Here is a 23,066-nt window from a genome sequence, read left to right as displayed (position 1 = left end):
CCAGGCAAATAGTCGGAGGAGTGGTGATACCCCTCGGATGAGCCCGGTTCGTGGATAACCCGAGACAATAGATGAATAGCTTGAGTCATAATAGAAAGCTTTGAGTAACATCGTATAGGAGACCGTACAAATAGAGGAGTAGTGATACCCCTGGATGAACACGAGTCGTGGATAACCCGGGACAATAGATGAATAGCTTGGGTCATGGAAAGGTAACATCATATAGGAGATCGGGCAAGTGGATGCCCCTAGCATCATTTCCCCGGACTAAGGGAACCCAGGCCCTCGGACAAAATCCAGATGATATCTCCCTGTCCAGGTTCTCTCCTTGTCTGGGCTCTCGGACAAAATTCGGATGATATCTCTCTGTCCGTGTTACCTCGATAAAAGCAGCGCACTCGAGTGCATAGGTATAGGATACCTCAACTCGGTAATCATCATTGTCAAATCAGGGGACATAGTGGATGGTCAGGAGCAGTTGGTGTCAAAAAACAGGATATGATCAATCATCTTACCATAACTAGTAAGCAGTAACTGAAAACAATGTTCATCATTGACTTTCTTTCTATAAATACCAGTTTTGCTCAGCATTTAAAGATTCATTCACTTACATATTGCCTACAACATTTTATTACAAGATTCTCTCTAAAAAATCTTTCACTGACTTGAGCGTCGGAGTGGTCATGCCGGAGAATATTCTGACGCCCATTACCGTTCTTTCTCCCTTGAAAGTGCAAGTCCAGGTACACGGACAACCATCTCCAGCTCATCAACCCGACCCGGTGCTATCGCCCACCAAATTTTTACCCAATTCACCCGGTCATCATCATCATGTGACATTTTTTCCATTTATTTGAAAAAGTGAAAAACTTTTTTTTATGACTCGCAATCGCTATCTATCGACGTGCATTAAGTAATTCTATGATAATACAGTAACATGCAAACCACAGTAGTTAGGTAAACTGTATTGGATAATACTTGTATGACATAATTGTCCGAAAAAATGTTAGTATGGATAATCATAACTATTAGCTATAGATTAATCGTCTATTTCACTGACTCAAACACTCTATAAGTAAGTACATATCTTCTTCTAAGATCAAAATATATTTTATTTTAAAGTGTTAAATGATTTATAAATAATAATTAATCTTGTATATTTTATTAGAAAATACATATAACTATTCTTCATATCTACGAAGCATGCATAATTTTATTATACGCATAGAAGACCATTCAAAAGCAAGAACATGTGTCTCCTAAGCCACCTTACTTATGGTAAGATGACACGATCTCTCCCATGGATTTAATATGAGGTGATAACCAAAACCCCGTCATATATATATATTTATATATATATAAATATATATAAAGCAAAAAAATGCGAGTATAAAAAGTTAAACAGCACCAACATATTATTTCAACACAGAAACCCACACTCATCCCCAATGGAACAACCAAAAACTAGCAACAACGAAAATACCTCTCACTCGGTGGAGATAGCCATGGAGACGGAGGTGCACAGGGTGGCGCCGCCACCTCGCCGGAGCACATTTCAGAAACTCAAGGCGCTGCTCAAAGAAACTTTATTTCCGGATGATCCTCTCCGGCAGTTCAAGGGACAGCCCTGCAAAACAAAATCAATACTTGCGGCACAATACATATTTCCTATACTTGACTGGGGTCCTAAGTATAACCTTAATCTACTCAAATCTGATATTGTTTCTGGTCTCACTATTGCTAGTCTTGCCATTCCTCAGGTTTGCCAAAAAGAAATCAGATAATCAATTTTTTCGCATTATATGTCATAAACTATTATTATTTTCCTTTTTTTCATAAAATGAAATTTTATGGGTTCTCCTCCTTTCTTTCAGGGCATAAGTTATGCAAAGTTAGCTAATTTGCCTCCAATTGTTGGACTTTGTAAGTAATCTTATCCTTTGAGGTACTGTAAAATTATTTTTCTATATTAAAAATTATTAATTTAATATACATTAAATTTTTCTTATAACATTTGTTATAAATTATTGATCTTCCCAATTCAATTCTTATTTAATTTTTGTATGTTTACATAGTACATTTGAACATTCTACAAATTTTATATTTTTCATCGATCACCTACCATCATAAACAATGAATATTCTATCCTGTCTCCCATTTCGCAACTACCAAAATCTAAGTACGTAAACATATCGTATTATTTAATGAAAATGGGTATTTATTTATTTATTTATTTCAGATTCAAGTTTCGTGCCACCTTTAATCTACGCCGTTCTTGGGAGCTCGAGGGATCTCGCAGTAGGCCCAGTTTCAATAGCTTCTCTAATCCTGGGATCCATGCTAAGACAAGAAGTTTCTCCAGTCGAAGACCCTATTTTGTTTCTCCAACTTGCATTTTCTTCAACATTTTTCGCTGGCCTTTTTCAAGCTTCTTTGGGATTTTTAAGGTTACTTAAAATTAATTACTCTTCATTTATGCATTCAGATCATAGCTATTTTCATAATTATGAATGGAAATACAAGACATATGTAATTTGGACTCAAATATGTTGATAATTATTGGTTTTGTTAGGAGCGAACCACTGAATTAACCAAGTTAATAAATGAACACTAGTACAGTATCTGACGACAAAATGATTATTACTTACAGGCTCGGATTTATTGTTGACTTTCTCTCGAAAGCAACACTGATTGGATTCATGGGTGGTGCTGCCATTATTGTATCTCTTCAACAACTCAAGAGTCTTCTCGGGATAAAAAATTTCACAAAGAAAATGGGGATAGTTCCTGTTTTGAGTTCTGTCTTTCACAAAACACATGAGGTTATTTTTACTTTCCTTCTTTATTTTTTCCAATAAAAAAATCTAGTATATAGTTTTTTTTTTCAGACGAAATTAATATCAATTATTATTTATGTTTTGTCCGATATTTGGCTCAAATACTACGAAAAAGACAAGTGTCATATAACATTATTTTATTGAAATATATTAATTTTTCATCCTTAATTTTCGTCATCTCATGTACCAACAAAGCGATTAGAAATATTATGTATTTGGAAAAATGAATAAGGTTTCTTATTCTAATTAACTAATCTGAAGAGTGGGTTTTGGATTCATTGCGCAGAGGAGGATCGAGCAAGAAAATGATCGTTCCTTTTAAATTGATTTTTTTTAAATATTTTTTAAAAATCAAGTTTTGGCCCACCCTACAGGCTATATCTTCTCAGTCATCTTGATTAGAAACTATTTTCAATAAAATATTCTGTGGAAATCTTTTGTATGTAAAGTTGAAAAAAATAACAATTTGTAAGCCTAAAAGTTTCAACCTTTTTCGAAGAAAACAATAGACAGAACAAATATATGGAATCATATCAAAACAACTATGCACATGCAACCCGCTGACACTTTATTAATTTCTGTATTTTTATTTTCCATACATCTCTCTCTTTTTTTTTTTTTGATAATGCAATAATTTGGATTCATTAATTAAATAATGTTATTTTTTGGTTGATTTTATGTAGTGGTCATGGCAAACTATATTGATGGGCTTCTGCTTCCTGTCATTCCTTCTTTTGACAAGATATATTGTAAGTATTTATTTTTCACTATTCATTTTATCTTTTCCCAATTGATGGAAAAAAATATAATTTTTTTATATTTTCCTCTACTTTTTTAACAATTTTATATTACATGCTTATTGGACAAATATATCATGCTAAAAAATAAAATTACATTTGGACAAATTGTTTCGTTCTTTTTCTTGAAATTTGAAACTTTTTTGAGTTCTTTTTAACAGGCTCGAGAATTCTGATGATAACAAGACTTCGTCGTTGCGACAGAACGTGCAATTTTAAAATCACACCCATGAATTCTAAGGTCTACAATCACAAACATTGAAATGATAGATTACACGTTTTTATAAAATGAAAAATACTTAATAGAATTAAATTTTAAACTTGAATGCGTCGTCCTAGTGGCACACTAGCACTTGTGAGTTAAGATTGGCATTCATCTTCATATAAGATGCCCACAAAAAAATTTTGGGCTCGCATGTAAAAATAAATGTAACTAATTAAAATACACACTTAGAGCAAGGTTCAAAGGTGGTAGAACTGAGAAAGCGATTTTGGTGGCACAATGTTTGAATGCATGTATTGTTTGTAACTGCGCAGAGCATGAGAAAACCGAACTTATTCTGGGTGTCAGCTGGGGCTCCTCTAGTCTCGGTCATCCTCTCAACTCTTTTGGCTTTCGCATTTAAAGCTCAAAATCATGGCATCAGTATCGTAAGTTTCTTCCTCCGATCCAATACATTTTTGTATCAAGTATAAAACTATTGACTATATTGTCCGTGGCGGACGCTATCTTTTGGTACAAATGATCTCAATGTGATATCATAGCCATAAAGTTGAACGATTTCAATATGATATATAACATGATGGAGCACAAAACCCCACTCATTCTTGAGTTGGTTCTAGGCCTTTGTTGTCTAGTACTCGACCGTCATGTTGGTGTATGTCTTAGATATCGATTTCGGATATATGTTTTTTAAACATGAGTTCGCTTTTGGACCAAACAGTGTCAACAATTTTCAAGTTCCACCACTAACAAACTCGAGCCTGGGCAAACATCAGCAAGCCTGGCTTGTTTTTTGGTTTGTTCTAATTATTTTGTTGTCTTGATTCAGATTGGTAAACTGCAAGAAGGATTGAATCCTCCTTCATGGAGCATGTTACATTTTCATGATAGCTACTTGGGATTGGTAATCAAAACTGGATTGGTCACCGGTATCATTTCACTAACAGTAAGTAATGCATTCTCATAATTAATGAAGACCGGTATATAAAGTATGAATTTTCTTTTCTTCTTTTTTTGTTTTAGAAATGAGAAATTTGGAGAGGGACATGATACTCTGGTTTCCCCTTTCTATTTAAGTATCATATTAGCAAAGATGGAATGTCATTTGATACAATTTTCCCTTACAGGAAGGAATCGCTGTAGGAAGAACGTTTGCTGCGTTGAAGAACTACCAAGTTGATGGAAACAAAGAAATGATAGCAATTGGTCTTATGAACATAGTTGGGTCATCAACTTCTTGCTATGTTACAACAGGTGCATTACAGCCTAAATTCGATCATTGTCAGAAATAAACAATAAATACCAAATACTTTGTATTTACCATAAGTGGATCCATGACTTAATGATTCAAATCATACAGGTGCCTTTTCAAGATCAGCTGTGAATCACAATGCAGGATGCAAAACTGCTGTGTCTAACATAATAATGGCAGTAACGATTATGGTTACACTTCTCTTCCTAATGCCACTCTTTCAATACACACCAAATGTCGTGTTAGGGGCCATAATCGTCACAGCAGTGGTTGGTCTCATCGATGTTCCAGCTGCATATCAGATTTGGAAGATCGACAAATTCGATTTTGTTGTGATGTTATGTGCTTTTTTGGGTGTCCTCTTCATTTCTGTTCAAAACGGCCTTGCCATTGCTGTAAGTTCCTCGTTCTTCAACATTTTTCCGGTCCAGTTCTATTTAGGAGTACCAGGCAAGTCAAGTCAAAACTTGGCGTCCAGAATGCTTTACACCCATCAACGATGAATATAATTTCTAGTTCAGCAGGAGACACCCCATTTATTACATTTTTTGAAACTATATAGTTGACACAATAAATGGAAAACTGGTAATATTTGGCTTTGTGGATTTTAAGGTGGGAATATCTATTTTCAAGCTTTTACTGCAAGTTACGAGGCCAAAAACTGTGTTGATGGGTAACGTACCCGGTACAGATATTTATCGTGATCTTCTTCATTACAAAGAAGCCATTTGTGTCCCTGGATTCCTCATCTTGAGTATTGAAGCTCCGATCAACTTTGCTAATTCAACTTATCTAAAAGACAGGTCTGCTATTACAAGTTTCTCTTGTTGCATTTTTTTGTTTCCTCGCTGTATTTCCTCGCCACATATCATCTTTACTTTGTCAGGATTACAAGATGGATAGTTGAACACGAGTCAGAAGGTGAAAATGATGCCAAAAAGCGCCCTGAACTTAAGTTTGTGATACTTGATTTATCTGGTAAGATATTTACAAATAAACAGTTGATAAAGTGATAAAAATTAAGAAACACTTGATCAACTTTTTGGTAATTATTTCCAGCTGTGAGTTCAATTGATACCAATGGGGTCTCATTCTTCAAAGATTTGAGGGTTGTTCTGGAAAAGAAGAATTTAGAGGCAAGTTGCCTTGTTCTTAATCTTGTTCACGTTACATTAGTCGTGATGGTTAGATAACTTTAAATGGCTTGTGCTTATTTTCTTCTGTTTGTGCCAACTTCTCATGTATGTGTAGCTTGTATTGGTGAATCCACTCGGCGGGGTGATCGAAAAGTTGCAACATGCCGACGACACAAAAGAATTCGCAAGACCAGATTGCTTGTTCTTGACAGTTGGGGAAGCAGTCGCTTTTCTTGCGACCAATATCAAGAATCAGTCGACTAGATATTTGTGATAAACTGTTTGGTTTAATACCAATATAGTTATAATTTTCAATATTTCAACCAAGTTGATGTGGTATATTTATTTCCGACTAAAAAAATAGTGGACTTCATGTTATGTTTTAATGATGTTTTCGGTCATGTTGTGAGTACTGGCCATTGGTTCTTAATATAGAATGTTTGTATTCTTTATTTATATATATATATATACACACACACACAATATGTCGAAAGAAATTTCTATCTAATTTAATTATTATTATCCACAGAAGTGGAATTTGAACCGAGGCTATCTTTGAACCTCACCATTTCATTATATACAAAAATTTCTCAATTCATTGATAATATCTTCTTTTTTCATTAAATTTTGCAAATAACAGAACCAATCAGAGTAACAGCGTATTTTCTCATTTCTATGACCAAAACTAAGAAAAAAAAATTGATTTCCAGTTAGTTTTCGTATTGCAAAATTCATGCTCAAATATGTTCTACACTGCCTAGCAGAAACAACAGTTGAAAGTTAGCAGTGGCATTCTTGATTAGTCATTAGTTGATTCCGATCAGGAATTAACGTGAAGCTTTGTATGGTGGCTGTAAGTGAAACAGTAAAGTCGTTAGCGTTTCCTCTGGTAGAGTGAATATCCGACAAATGCAGACATTAGAAATGTCGAAAGTACCTACACAAAAAGGTAATCGATTTAGAAATTTTCATGTAAGACGTACAAAAATAAAATTCAAAATAATACAAGGGGATATATATATGTAGGATTTTGAAACCGTAGCATAAAAATGAGGGGAGAGCTGGAGGGGTTAGAGGGAACATACAGTATTGATTGCATGCCATCTTTCAAGACGTTTAATCCTCGACTGCATATCTTCAATTACGCCTTCTAATGGGGATGCTTCTCTACTTGGTGATGATTCTGAAGCCGTACTACTACCCTGTTCAATGACGTGACAATTTGATATCAAATCAAAAGATTAGAAAAAGAACCATTTAGTTGTATTGCATTTCAAGATCTTGAATTTAAGCTGAAAATAATTTCTGGATACAGAGGCTATAAGGATCGATGAAGCACGTAAAATAAAACTAGAAAATAGTACCTGGGAATGTATATATTCCACAAGTTCTTGCAATCTCGCAGCTTGCTTAGAATGAATCCCGATTGAACTTCTCTCCAGAGAAGGTAACCTTTCCATAATTATTTGAAGATAACTCTGAGACGACAGGGTTAGGAACAGGGACACAACTTATTGAATGTTTAACACCCCTAAGAAGCAATGTGGCCAATCGGAGAATAGACAAAATGTATAAGAAACGGAACTGAACCTTTGTTGTGTATGAACCATCAAGCTTAAGGGTAGAACCAGCAGCTACTACTGTTTCTTTGTTGACACCTTTGATTTGAATGTAAGGAGTCGGGACGTCTTGTAAATGATCAACCTCGACAAGGATCTAAAAAAAGAGATGTGTTAAGTCTTAAACTAGTTGGGTAGGTAGTACGTAGGATACATAATTCATTTTCATGATTGCTCCATTTGAAATTAAAAAGCCTGAGTGATTTCCATATCGTTTAAGTAATGGAAAACTCAAGACAAGAAAATTCTGAGAGGTCCAGTCATTTATCTGATTGCGTTCTCAACTGAGTTCGATTTCCAAGACATAGTGGTTACTAGATATCTTTCCAAAGAAGTATGTACGACCTTTCCATCTTGGTAAATGTATGCAGACGCTTCTATATATGCCACAGCTTGATACCTGAAGTCATATGGATAAAAACATATAATTTAAAATAGCACGAACAAAGCTACCAAATAGAAAACGTGTAAAAAGTGCTCGATGTGACGGAAAAAAAATTAGTGGAGCTGTAGCCATCCTTGTGCACAATAAACAATTTTTTTTTTATTGAAATGGATAATAGAAAAAATTTGAAATGTGCAAGAAGTAGTATGTTTTAACTTCTTAGATTAATCATGAGAGACCTAATTGCTTTAGTCTATTCATATCTTCGTGTTTTGGTCCAAATATATGCCCCAAGATCAAATTTGGCCGCAAACAAATCTTACAAGATCTGGAAATCTATAAATTTTAATCATGTAGTGAAGAAACTATGCGCCATCAACAAATATCTGCTATTCTGCCCAAAAGATTGACCACAACTCTTTTCACAACAGAAGTTTCTTGGTTAAGCATACGTTAAAGAATTTTTAGTCACATTCTAATATTCCTTAAATAGTTACTAACGTGTGAAATAACCTAGTTATTAATAGGCAACATGATAATAACGGTGAAAGAAAATAAGAAGATACATCACCTTCGACACCAAAAAATCAACATACCCAAGATTAAGAAGACCGGAAACTGTACTTATGCTGATATCAAAATCAACTTTTGGCTGAATAACAAAATTTCCTTCCCTGATTGGCTGCACAAGCAAAGAGATTGGTGCGGTTGATAGACTTCAAATATACAATGAAAACAAAATGGAAAAGCTATCTAACAGAACAAACCTCTCGGATCAGCAGAGCAAATCTACCTTCGCATATCCTGACTCTTACACAATCACTCTCGGTCAACCGTCCATTAGAAGGTACTCCGGACTGCCTCAAATATACATCAATAAAATTTTGCACTGAACTGCATATCTTAGCGGGATCAAGAATTTTCAGGATATCTTGGTAAGCCACCTGTGCACGGTGGTACGAGCATGTTAAAAGAAAAACATTCGTGAAAATCAAGCACAGAAGAACAAAGAAAGAACTTACTTGTTTATTACTTTTTAACACAAACAACGAACTCTCTGGTGAAAGCACTGGGTCAAAGTCGTTTCGGATTTTCAGCTGCATCCAATCGTCAAAGAATTCCATTTTTTTTTTATCATTGTTGAGTTTAAAAAAGCACTTGATGAGCTGAGTTAGTTTAACAAAACACTTAATAAGCAGAGTTTTCTTTTTCAGAAGGATATTAGCAGATTTGTGTCATGATAGGGAAAAACACTTTTTGTAATTTAATTGAAAAGAAACAGAGATCAATGCCCAAAAACACCTCGTGGCTTAAAAAATCCAGCTTTTTTAAACAATCTGTGTTCTTATCACTTAGTTTGCAAATAATTCATGTGCACCATGATTGTTAAAACACATCTTTTCCATTATACAAGAACACGCAAAAACACTCAAATGAAATTGAGGAACTAACATGTGCTTGAACAAGATGCGGTTCTATATTTTGCTGGAACATAGGAAATACTGTCGTCATTATTTCATTTTGGGACATGAAGCAGCCAACTCTATTTTTGTCTCTTTGAACTCGAGAAATAAGATGTGAATGGACCCCACCAACCTGTTTAATACCAAAGGTTTGCTTTCAAAGTGGCAATCACGAAAACTGTAATCAAGCAAAAGGTGAGTGTAATTAACATCAAACTCACAACAGCAATCCACAGGTCCAGAGGTTTTCTGATGTCAGGGTGCAGAGCATAGACGCCTTCAAAAATTACCTTGAAAAACAAGCAAACAAAGTTCTTAGACCTGTTAAGATCAAAATTAAACCAAGTTTAATAGTACAACATTTTGATAACAAAACAAGGCCACCCAAACAATTTATTGATCCACAAACGATAGTAGTCCTAGACCAGTTTATCTTGATTCAACGTGATTTAATGAATATCTATTCAATCAGGTGGAATAAAGATACGAGAGGAATCAAATGATCACGATTCCAATATGTACCACACCGCAATCTTCAGATACTTCAAGTTCTTTGAAACCACTGCGACCACCAGTCTCCAGATCAAAGACAGGTATCTTGGTTCTTCGGCAATTTTTTATGTCATCAATATTCTGCCAATGGTCAAAAAAATTTCAAATACAAGGAGTATAAAAAAATTGCCATTGGAGAAGAAGTAATGTTAATCAGCACATTTCCCATCTAGTGTTTCCAATTTGTCAATTATAAAAAAGTTATAAGAGGCCGTGTATTGGTCAAGGGCTATAGGAAGGTGATTATCACATGTCATACAAATTCATTACACTATATTCATATTACGCCTCCATTTCACAAATCAGTGTTTTACGATGCTTCTTTCCATGAGTAATCCAATAAACTTACAGCATCCAAATATTACTCTTACACCGTGTTAATTTAAGTAAGTAAATTATAGTCATCTTTGTTCCAACAAGCTGATCAAAATAAAAAATTTATCCAGAAATCATATTATAAATGTTATAAAACCGCAAAAAATATAATGGAGGACAAGAAAAACAAATACATAAATAAAATGCGTACTTTTGAAAGTAAAGCCAGATCAAGAGCGCTGAAGTCATCGAACTTGAAATCTTTCATTTGCTCTGATTTGTAGTAGCTTTCAAGGGAAACAACTTCACAACCTATGATATTTGCCATCTTGTGAGCCAAACTCGTCTTTCCAGATCCACTGGGACCTCCTACAATTAAGTGGCAATACATAATCAAAGACTGATATCAAATACCAAGATTCCATAGATTCGGTTATTTTCAAAATATCACAATACCAAAAGAGCAACACACAATAAAGGGTCAACTGTCAAGTTTAGTAACAAAGTTGATACAGATCATCAACTAATGAGCAGAGAGAGAGAGAGAATCTATCTTACCAATTCCAACTATGACCGGAAGACCCTTATTCTCCAATAAAGCCTGTAATAATCATTTGCAGTTCATGAAGTTAATGTTCCTAAAGATTTCAGCAGATATTTAATTTCAACATGCAATTGTACAGGGGAAAATTAACCCCCGCAATTATATTATAACACTCACTTGTATTGCCTGTACAGCAAGAAGCAATCCTCTATCCAAGTCATATGACTCAGGCATTGGAGCAAGCTTAAAGGCACCCCTGGACGAGGAAGGACCTGTAGTTTTTTCATGAAAATGTTCTAGCCACAAAGAAATTGAAAAGACTTTCACCCAAATTTTTAATTTGCTTCCACTTTTATTTTGGGGTGGGGAGATTTTTGCTCACTGCAATTAAAAAAAACACACACACACACACCAGCAACAGCCCCCTCGGTCTGGAGAGGATCTGATGAGATAAATTGCCACGTTGCTAATGGTTCCATCATTGACTTGGTTGGTGATCGAGTCCATGGCTGTTGTAAATCCTCAATTCGGTTGTTCAGGTTGGGAATTATACGGAGCGGCTTTGGAGTTTGGATCATCCTTTCTTGAGCATTTGGCAAAGGTGCACTAGACAATGGTGGAGGCGTATTAAGCCGTGGTACCCCTGCAACTTGGAGATTTTCGTTAGATATAGTTCATAATTCGTATCGTTATCAGAAGTAAAAAGAACAAGAGAATCTAAACCACTTCTCAATTTTGCATGCCTAGCCACCAGCACTTGGTACAGTTAATTTGTAAAAATAAAAGAAACGTGACACAGAACATCACTTTTCTTAATCAAATCAAGTTTGAAACAACTCCATAACCATTCCAAGAAACTTATTTATGCAAAATAAAATCTTAGGCTGACGAAGCAGTTTCCTGCAGCTGACATGAGATCGAAATCACATTTGCTCATAGAAAATTTCTGGCATGTAAGATATAAAAGATATACATGTCTGAGTTCAAACCTTGTCTCTCAAGGATCATCTCAAGATATGATTTTGTTATCCATGGTCCAGTAATACCCATCCTGGATGATTCAGCTCCAACAATCTATAAAGAGATAAAATATATAAAACAAGTTCAACTCCATAAATTTTCCTGGTTAATATAGGGCTTATGTCCAAATATAAACTATGAAATTGCAAATAATAAAAGGGTTTAACAACATCGAACATCAACTAAATCTAAACAATGAGACTGATGGCGTGACAAGAACTATAAACCTATACACTAATGGACCACAATTTCATAGAGTCGAGGTCTGAACCAGAAAATTTTATATTGAAGGTCGACGTCTAAGCTAATCGATGAGGCACATGCACCAACATGCAAGAAACTAATTATAACGATATTTAGAAGATCGACGTCTAAGCTAATCAATGAGGCACATGCACTAACATGTGAGAATGAACTAATTAATCCCTACGGATCCTGAACATTCGGGGGTCAATGGGTATGTTACCAAGTTTAACAAACCTAACAGACACAACCCGGTATTAGGCACCATATAATGTAACTTTGACACCATGACGAGAATGAGATACTAAGTCAAAGTTTACAGATTCACACACTCCACTTTAAAAGTAATAAAGGAAGAGGGAACGTGAAAAAGTTTCGTTTCAAGGTGATATATAGGTAAAAGAATATTTCATATTCAGTTAATAATCAGTGATGTGATGAGAAAAGGAATGAAGTTCCCACGTTGATTGGCTTATAAGGGGCGGCACTGAGGCAGTTGACTACTGGCAACAAACACGATTTACTTGATGTCAGAAGAATAAGAGAAAACTAACAAAAGAAATATATCGGTGAGCTATTAGCTTTGCACCAACAATGCAAGCCGACGAGAAAATGCATATTACGCAAGCAGACAGAAAGGTTAAATGCATAGAAAAGGACATGCTGATAACAGCATGTGGGGCATCAGAATTAAAAAGTTGTATAGTTCCAGAATTATTCAAAACAAATATCAGAAAACATTAAGGTCTTGTTAAAGAAGATGAAGATTCCATACTTTTCTACTTGTGCCCCTAAGTACTATGTAGGTCTCTCCAAGAGTATCAATTGTCTCCAATGACAGTGAAAGATTGCCATCAATAACTGAGGTTGATGCCCGTTTATAACTGACTACCACGTTATATCCCAAGGCCAGCAATCCACCCAAAGTCATCCGTCCAACCTGATAAATTGTGGAGGGCATAAATACTGTTAGATATCTGTGACAGAAAACCCAGAGGTTATTAGCTGTCAACCATTTAAAAAACGACCGAATTAGTGGACAGATTCCCAAAAACAAGGTAGTTATAAGCAATAGCATGTCAGAAAGCATCAGTACAATCTGTAAAAACTTATTATATATCAAGAAACAGTTGAAGTTGCCAGTTACGGAGACACAAACTGTTAAATTACAAGATAATTCACCAATGAGAAAAGCAACCAGGAAAAACTAGTCCCCTAGCAGCATTGACAGTTTATTTGAAACATAGATTGTACAAAACGATAAATATGTGTTTGCATCGATTTCTTGGGGATTTTTGGCCAAAAAGAACATGAAACAGGAGCCAAAAACAATTACTGAAAAGTAACAAACAAATACATGGGCCATATAAAACATATTGCAGAACCCGGAGGCTAGAACCTGGATTTCTAGTTCGATTTTCTGTTGAAGGATCCATTAATTTAATCCTAGGTCAGATACTAAAAATTCCTTTTGAAAACAGTGACAGAAATGGAGCTGTAAACAGAAATCACATCTTGATTTTTTTTTTTGTTCAAAGAATTTTTGAAGAATGTGGCAAACAAATAACATTTCTCTCCTCTTCACATAGGTACTCTTCAGAGATACGTTTTAAAGTGCCATAGACGATAAAGTACACATATAGAAGACTACGCAGATGAAATAGCACGTGTTCATAATTTACCTCAAATTCAGCTCTCGGCCGTATGATGTAATTTTTGTCAACAATCCTCTGATCACCGAGTGATAAATAGTATTTAATACCAGATTGCCGCACCTTGATCCAGTCATTGATTCTTGCTTCTTCACTTGCAGACGGAGGTCTGAGGAACATTTCAATAAAACTAGAAGCAAAAGTACACAAATTGAGACTCCACTGTGATAAAAAAAGTGAAAAATGGATTTCAAATAACTATATTCATGGATAAAGATGGGAGGTAAAATAGAATGGCTCAAACACTGACTTGTTGTGTTTCCTTTCCATGAAAAATGTAGGGAGCTTGCCCACTTTGAGACTGTCACACACCACAACAAATTTGAAAGTTGACTCAATGTGACACACATTTAAATTAACTAAGAATCAAAACCAAAAGTTAAAACCCAGTTTAATGTACCTCACTCTTGCATTTGAGCTTGTAAATAGGCTCTCTGAATGATGAAACAAAACTGTTGTTAATTCTGATCTACAAAAGAGTGCATCCAATCAATAATAAGATTAAAGTAATCATTAAGTGGTAACAAGCCGAATATTGACTCCCAACCTGTGCATGATGAAGATCAGGCTCGATATGCTTTCGGAAGAGTGGGAAAATGCTGTCAATGAGGTAGTCCAAAGAACAAGACCCCCCAATATCATATTGAACTTTAGAAAGTAGACTAAAATGAACACCACCAACCTGATTCCCCATATGTATCAGAGACTTAGAACTGATTATCATAACAAGATAGCAAAGAGAAATCAGATGGGAAAAAAATATGATGTTTCAATTGGTTAGCCTCTAAAATATCCCATCTAAAGTTTTTTCAGACTTACAAGGAAGCAGTTTTGTCTAACAAAGAGCGTAGTTTTGCATTCAACGCATAAGTGCCATCAACTATTACCTAAAAGTGTAACATTGAGAATGAAACTCGGTATGATTAAAACAGTATATCAGAAAGCACTGAAAAGCAGTCTTACCACCCCAGATGAATTTTTCTCTATAGTGTTTGAGCCAATACGTCTTTTTCCTTGAAAATCAAACACTGGGATCAGTGTGTCATGACCATTTATCAAGTCCTATAGTGAACAAGAAGCCTGGTTATATAACAAAAATTTTGCAAATTCATGGAGGTAAAAATAGCAAAAGCACTTCGCGTTTTGGGAAAAAAATCTTCCAAGAGTCAACCACCAGACAATATTTCACCAGAAGTATATGTCAACAACCCCGAGGACATGGTAACATGTCAATTCATCACTAAACAATCCTCCTTCAAAATGTAAACCCCTTTCGGGTCATACACTGAAGCATACAGTAAATATCTAATCTTTTTGTATGCTCAAAGACAGTTTACTGATAAACAAAAGAGTACCTCAAGATTCTTCACAAGAAGGTCAAAATCTATTGAATCCAAATCATTCCCTTCATCATTTCCTGTTCGAAAGTTCTCCATAGAGATAACAGCACAACCGATCACAGATTTTACTTTTTCAGCTAAGCTTCAAGAATCAAAATATTCACATAATTTAGTACTCCTTACACTCATTTAACATGATTGAGCTTCCAGCAAAGTCCAGCAACAGTTTACATGGCCGCGTAACAGATTAAAGGCAAGTGAACAAAAGAAGAAAGACGCGTACCTAGATTTTCCTGACTGTTGGTAGGTGCATTAAATGCACAAGTGGCGGCAAAAGAAAAAAAAACATGGGCTGCTCAAAGGTTTCGTGGAAAGATGGAAGACGCGTATTATACGCGTCTTCACACGGTCAAGGGGCTCTATAAATAGAGCTCCCCCCTTCATTCTGAAATTATCCCTTTTTCGAGTTTTCTCTCATCTTATAAGCATTTGAGTGCTTAGTTCTATAATATTTGTGAGGTGTTTTGTTCTCCTGTATTAAGAGAGTGTGTGTTCTCTTTGGAAACACAGTGAGTGAGTTGTACACCACAAAATATTATAGTGGAATTCTTTTCATCTTGCCCGTGGTTTTTACCCTAATTATTTTTAGGGGTTTTCCACGTAAATCTCGGTGTCCATTTTATTCTTTATTTTCGGGTTTTATTATCTCAAATTCCGCACGTGGGACCAACAAGTGGTATCAGAGCCTTGGTTTAAAATTTCTTAAAATTCTGAGTATGCTCTGTGGTTGCAGCCTAGACTGATCTTCCACATCAGAAAAGTTTTTTTTAAGATTTTTTATTTAAGTCGGGATTATTTTGTCCGGTCTACTAAAATTGTTGTAGACATAATGGCGGGAAGGTACGAGATAGCAAAATTCAACGGAAGCAATTTTATGCGGTGGAAAATAAAGATACAAGCAGTTTTAAGAAAGGAAAATTGCTTGGCGGCTATTGGAGATAGACCGGTGGAGATTACAGATGATGGAAAGTGGAACGAGATGAATGATAATGTTGTTGCCAATTTACACTTGGCTATAGCAGACGAAGTTTTGTCAAGTATCTCTGAGATAAAAACAGCCAAAGTAATTTGGGATACTCTGACAAAGATGTACGAGGTCAAGTCGCTACACAACATGATTTTCCTAAAGAGAAGGCTTTATACTCTTCGGATGGCGGAATCTTCATCGATGACCGACCATATCAACACACTAAATACTCTATTTGCCCAACTCACTTCCATGGGGCATAAAATAGGGGAAAATGAACGTGCGAAGCTTCTACTTCAAAGTCTACCAGATTCATACGATCAACTTATCATCAACATTACCAACAATATTCTGATGGGCTTTCTAAGATTCGACGATGTCTTAACTGCGGTTCTCGGAGAAGAAAGCCGGAGCAAGAATAAGGAAGATAGGTTGGTAACATCGAAGCAAGCAGAGGCTTTACCGATGATAAGAGGAAGATTTATGGATCGTGACTCCAGTGGGAGCCAAAGGCGAGGTAGATCAAAGTCGAGAAGTAAGAAGAAAAATATTTACTGCTTTAAATGTGGCGGTAAAGGGCACTTCAAGAAAGAGTGTACGAGTATCGATAAAAGCTCTCAAGGAAATGTGGCCAGTACTTCAGGCAGTGGTGAAATATTATTCAGCGAAGCAGCAACTGTTGCAGAAGGCAGACACAAATTTTGTGATACATGGATTATGGATTCAGGAGCGACGTGGCACATGACGTCTCGGAGAGAATGGTTTGATCATTATGAACCAGTCTCAGGAGGATCTGTATTCATGGGAAATGACCATGCCTTGGAAATCGCTGGGGTCGGTACTATCAAAATTAAAATGTTTGATGGCACCATTCGCACCATACAGGAGGTACGACATGTGAAAGGACTGACGAAAAATCTTTTGTCCTTGGGGCAATTGGATGACATCGGGTGCAAAACTCGGATCGAGAACGGGATCATGAAAATTGTGAAGGGCGCGCTTGTGGTTATGAAGGCGGAAAAGGTTGCTGTAAATCTGTATGTACTTTTGGGAGAAACACATAAAGAGGCAGAACTAGCTGTTGCATCAATTGGTTCAGGAGAAGAATTAACAGTGTTATGGCATAGAAAGCTCGGGCATATGTCAGAACGGGGGTTGAAAATTCTCTCAGAACGGAAGCTGCTGCCGGGACTTACAAAAGTGTCACTACCCTTTTGTGAGCACTGTGTTACCAGTAAACAACACAGATTAAAGTTTGGCACTTCTACTGCCAGGAGCAAAAGCATATTGGAGCTGATTCATTCAGATGTTTGGCAAGCACCGGTTGTATCCCTAGGAGGAGCGAGATACTTTGTCTCGTTCATTGATGATTTCTCTAGGAGATGTTGGGTGTATCCAATCAAGAAGAAATCAGATGTTTTCCAGATCTTCAAAGATTTCAAAGCGCGGGTTGAACTTGATTCTGAAAAGAAAATCAAGTGTCTGAGGACTGACAATGGAGGAGAATATACCAGTGACGAGTTTGATGCATATTGTCAACATGAGGGCATCAAGAGACAATTCACGACGGCTTACACACCTCAACAGAATGGAGTGGCAGAGCGGATGAACAGAACCTTGTTAGACAGAACAAGAGCTATGTTGAGGACTGCAGGTCTAGAAAAGTCATTTTGGGCAGAAGCAGTCAAAACCGCTTGTTATATTATCAATCGTTCTCCTTCGGTGGCGATTGATCTGAAGACTCCGATGGAGATGTGGACCGGGAAGCCGACAGATTATTTTCATTTGCATACATTTGGAAGTCCGGTGTACGTTCTGTACAATGAGCAAGAAAGATCAAAGTTGGATTCGAAATCCAGAAAATGTATCTTCTTGGGTTATGCTGATGGAGCAAAGGGGTTTCGCTTGTGGGATCCTACTGTTCACAAGCTTGTCATCAGCAGGGATGTTATCTTCGAGGAAGATAAAGTAAAGGGAGACAAAGGCACACTGAATTCAGAAACTACTACTTTTCAGGTAGAAAATAAGACGGACGAAGGTCAAGTTTCTTGTGAAGCAGTACCAGAGCACGAAGAACAAGAACATGTTGAGTCTGAGGTTTCCAATGTGAGGCAATCAACTCGAGACAGAAGACCACCAGGTTGGCTTTCAGATTATGTCACTGAAAGCAACATTGCATATTGTCTATTATCAGAGGATGGTGAGCCATCAAGTTTCCACGAGGCTACTCAAAGCTCGGATGTATCCTTGTGGATGATAGCAATGCAAGAAGAGTTGGAGGCATTAGACAGGAATAAAACTTGGGATCTTGTTACACTACCACGAGGGAGGAAAGCCATTGGAAACAGATGGGTCTATAAGATCAAACGTGATGGCAATAACCAAGTGGAGCGGTATCGTGCTAGGTTGGTGGTAAAAGGATATGCTCAGAAAGAAGGCATTGACTTCAATGAAATATTTTCTCCTGTGGTTCGGCTTACAACAGTCAGAGTGGTGTTGGCATTGTGTGCAGTGTTTGACCTACATCTAGAACAGCTAGATGTGAAAACGGCGTTTCTTCATGGAGATCTTGAAGAAGAAATCTATATGCTCCAGCCAGAAGGTTTTGCGGAAAAAGACAAAGAGAACTTGGTTTGCAGGTTAAAGAAATCTCTGTACGGTCTCAAACAGGCGCCGAGATGTTGGTACAAGAGATTTGATTCCTATATCATGAGCCTTGGATACAACAGACTGAGTGCAGACCCTTGTACGTATTTCAAGAGGTCTGGTGATGATTATATAATTTTACTGTTGTATGTGGACGACATGTTGGTAGCAGGCCCCAACAAAGATCAGGTCCAAGGATTGAAGCCACAGTTGGCTAGGGAATTTGATATGAAGGACTTGGGACCAGCAAACAAGATTCTAGGGATGCAAGTTCACCGAGACAGAAGTAACAGAAAGATTTGGCTTTCCCAGAAAAATTATTTGAAGAAAGTCTTGCAAGCTTCAACATGCAAGATAGTAAGCCAATATCGACCCCTCTTCCTGTTAACTTCAAGTTATCATCCGAGATGTGTCCTAGCAGTAAAGCAGAGAGGATGGAGATGTCTCGAGTACCGTATGCATCAGCAGTGGGAAGTTTGATGTTCGCCATGATCTGTACAAGACCAGACATTGCTCAAGCAGTGGGAGCAGTTAGTCGGTATATGGCGAATCCTGGACGAGAGCATTGGAGCACTGTTAAGAGGATTCTTAGATACATTAAGGGTACCTCGAATGCTGCATTATGTTATGGAGGATCGGATTTTACACTCAGGGGCTATGTCGATTCAGATTATGCAGGTGATCCTGATAAGAGGAAATCTACTACTGGTTATGTGTTTACACTTGCAGGGGGAGCAGTAAGCTGGGTTTCAAAACTGCAGACAGTTGTGGCATTATCTACAACAGAGGCAGAATACATGGCAGCTACTCAAGCTTGCAAGGAGGCAATATGGATTAAAAGGTTATTGGAGGAAATCGGGCACAAACAAGAGAATGTTCCTTTGTTTTGTGACAGTCAGAGTGCCTTGCACATCGCAAGGAATCCAGCATTTCATTCCAGGACAAAACACATTGGAGTACAATTTCACTTTGTGCGGGAAGTAGTTGAAGAAGGAAGCGTGGATATGCAGAAGATCCATACAAAGGATAACATAGCTGATTTTCTGACCAAGCCAGTAAACACTGATAAGTTTGAGTGGTGTAGATCCTCAAGTGGTCTAGCAGAAACGTAAGCAGCAGGGAATGGCAAGATTGAAAGGATGTGTGGAGATGTGTTTGATTGTCAATCAAATCTCCAAGTGGGAGAAATGTTGGTAGGTGCATTAAATGCACAAGTGGCAGCAAAAGAAAAAAAAAACATGGGCTGCTCAAAGGTTTCGTGGAAAGATGGAAGACGCGTATTATACGCGTCTTCACACGGTCAAGGGGCTCTATAAATAGAGCTCCCCCCTTCATTCTGAAATTATCCCTTCTTCCAGTTTTCTCTCATCTTATAAGCATTTGAGTGCTTAGTTCTATAATATTTGTGAGGTGTTTTGTTCTCCTGTATTAAGAGAGTGTGTGTTCTCTTTGGAAACACAGTGAGTGAGTTGTACACCACAAAATATTATAGTGGAATTCTTTTCATCTTGCCCGTGGTTTTTACCCTAATTATTTTTAGGGGTTTTCCACGTAAATCTCGGTGTCCATTTTATTCTTTATTTTCGGGTTTTATTATCTCAAATTCCGCACGTGGGACCAACACTGACCCACTCGGACCTCCAATGCCAACAGTCACCAAGCCCTCTTTCTTTGATCTAAGTTCTTGAATGGATTTCACCAACAAATAATATCCACGATCAAAAGACTGCAAATTTCCAGAAACCCATCATGCTTATATGATTGAAAATGATGGCTCCAGAGTCCAAAATTAATTAAACTTAGGATACACATTTCATCGCCCACAAATTCGTCCTCCCAACCCCCGAATAAAGAAGCATAAAAACAAAAACAAAAAATTCCTGCAGGTAGAGGAAAAAATATGCCTAATCAACTGAACTGCTCTCCGGATCCTGATACAAATGCAGCCATTCAAAAAATCATAAATATAATCAGGCAATAACAAATCCTATCCCACAAACTTTTCTGACATCATTCTACCAAAATAATAAGGTCGATTAAAAACAACCCACATCAGTTCAATCTTCGAATCCCAATATTGAACTCTTTTCAGCAATTAAAGAAGTCAACACTGGAAATGAAGAGAAAAAAAATTACACAACGACAAAACAAAACAACAGAAATACCACATGAAGAGGAAGAGACTGGAGAATCGACGAAGAAGAAGAAGAGGAAGATGTGGAGGGCTGCTGTTGATAGAAATCACGCCCGCCTTCTTGAAACACTCGCTGCACCACTTCATCATCCATTAGCTTGAGCTCCACGCTGACAAACTGGAAATCGCAGATTAAATTTATGTTGGTGGTGATAAAAATTCAATCTTGACGAAGATGGTAGCTTTGAAAAAAGAATCTCGGGGTCTTTTGTGGGTTGTACGCCTGTTCAGCACGAATATAGTGAATACTTATTATAGATATCTGTTGTTGCTTTACTCATTTTGTTTTCGCTCCGAGTAATGTTTGATTCGAGATTGAGAAGGAAGGTTGCAAGATTCTTGGAATTAGTTTCGCAGGAAGGCATCGATGACGAGCTATCAGTGATTATATATACTTTATTCCATTGGAGCCGAAGGTAACGTTTGTTCCATTATATTATTTATTTATTTTTTTATTTAATTAAGTCTTATATTTGATGTACAATATTATTTATTTATGAGTAAAGCTCTTCTAAGACGGTCTCACAAATTTTTATTTGTGAGACGTGTTAACCCCACCAATATTCACAATAAAAAAGTAATACTCTTAACATAAAAAATAATATTTTTCATGGATGACTCAAATAAGAGATCTGTCTCACAAAATATGTCCCGTGAGATCAATTACAATACTATCATTAATAAATAATATATGATATTTTATTAATATTTTCAAAAAAAAAACGATAATACCACGTTATCTCAAATTAAATTAAATTAATCAATCAAATTCAATATTATGTTAACTATAATTTTTATATATTTTATTATTAAAAAATATTACTCTATCATTCATACTGTTTATTTCGTACCATAAACCAAAAGTACTGGTAACGAGTATTAAAGTTGCAGGATTTATTTTTGCATTTTCTACATATTTACATTCCATAAATATAATAGTCGAATTGAGCTCTCACGAATTTTCGCCTTTTTTCCCCTCACTCTTTGGCCTTTTTTATATTCATTTTTATATAGATATACATACACATTTATACAAACAAATAAAAATGATGGTTCGTACATGCATCCAAGGCTTTTTATTTCGACAAAGGGGCAAACGTGAGTTTAATCAAGTCCATATAATTTGCTTTGAGCCTTTGGTCAATAGGTTATAGGTTTTCTGAAATTTATAATATAAATATAATTTCAGAGCAACTAAACCGTTTTTCAGTTAATGCTCATTTTTTATTTTAGCATTGTTCTTAATTTTTTGAGTGTGATCTTATTGTAGATGCAGTATTTTCTGATACTTTGTATTCTTACAAATTGGTTGAGGGACTTTTCGTGTATTTTGGATTCTGAATTTAGCCATTTAGATGTATGTCTGTCAAGTGTGTGTAAATTATTTTTGTTGAAATTTCTTCATCACATCATGTCAACTTTTTTTTTTTAACTTTAAAATTTCAAGTTGCTGTATAATTTATCATTAATTTTTACAATTATGATTTTTTTTATCATTTCAAGTTACATTATGACTGTGTTATTTTTGCAATTATTATTATTATATTACACCTATTTGATAATAAATAAAATTAATTACAATTTTTTTTTACACAAAGTGTAGAAATGAACTAGTTATGATTATAGATTAGGTGCTTAAAAACCTAGTGTTGTTTTCAATCATCTAGTAGACTATATGAATTTTATTATAAATTATATATTACGAAAATTTGTGATACCATTTTACAAATCAATTTTTTGATATAAATATTTTATTTGGGC

General features: G+C 36.2%; 1 protein-coding gene and 1 pseudogene across 1 annotated transcript; one reads left to right on the top strand and one right to left on the bottom strand.

The window, feature by feature from the left end:
- Nucleotides 1-1,393: 1,393 nt before the first annotated feature.
- LOC142552698 (putative sulfate transporter 3.3) lies at nt 1,394-6,697 on the top strand. The gene is made up of 13 exons (XM_075662464.1): nt 1,394-1,760; nt 1,875-1,923; nt 2,240-2,447; nt 2,651-2,822; nt 3,521-3,586; nt 4,172-4,285; nt 4,687-4,803; nt 4,985-5,111; nt 5,218-5,504; nt 5,722-5,912; nt 5,996-6,087; nt 6,169-6,245; nt 6,361-6,697. The coding sequence occupies exons 1-13, from the start codon at nt 1,449-1,451 to the stop codon at nt 6,517-6,519; spliced, it is 1,971 nt and encodes a 656-aa protein (XP_075518579.1). The 5' UTR covers nt 1,394-1,448; the 3' UTR covers nt 6,520-6,697.
- Nucleotides 6,698-6,795: 98 nt separating this feature from the next.
- On the bottom strand, nt 6,796-21,700 carry LOC142554269 (uncharacterized; annotated as a pseudogene).
- Nucleotides 21,701-23,066: the final 1,366 nt, after the last annotated feature.

The sequence above is a fragment of the Primulina tabacum genome, chromosome 8 (genome assembly GCF_025594145.1).
Source record: "Primulina tabacum isolate GXHZ01 chromosome 8, ASM2559414v2, whole genome shotgun sequence".
Lineage (NCBI taxonomy): Eukaryota > Viridiplantae > Streptophyta > Magnoliopsida > Lamiales > Gesneriaceae > Primulina > Primulina tabacum.
Note: the sequence above shows the minus strand (reverse complement) of the source record. Positions and strands in the feature narration are given on the sequence as shown.

Bases quoted from the DNA above. Each gene is read 5' to 3' on its own strand.
- LOC142552698 (XM_075662464.1), top strand. From the start codon at position 1,449: ATGGAACAACCAAAAACTAGCAACAACGAAAATACCTCTCACTCGGTG. The intron at 4,804-4,984 runs GTAAGTAATGCA...TTTCCCTTACAG, and splicing joins CCGGTATCATTTCACTAACA to GAAGGAATCGCTGTAGGAAG. The intron at 5,505-5,721 runs GTAAGTTCCTCG...GTGGATTTTAAG, and splicing joins AAAACGGCCTTGCCATTGCT to GTGGGAATATCTATTTTCAA.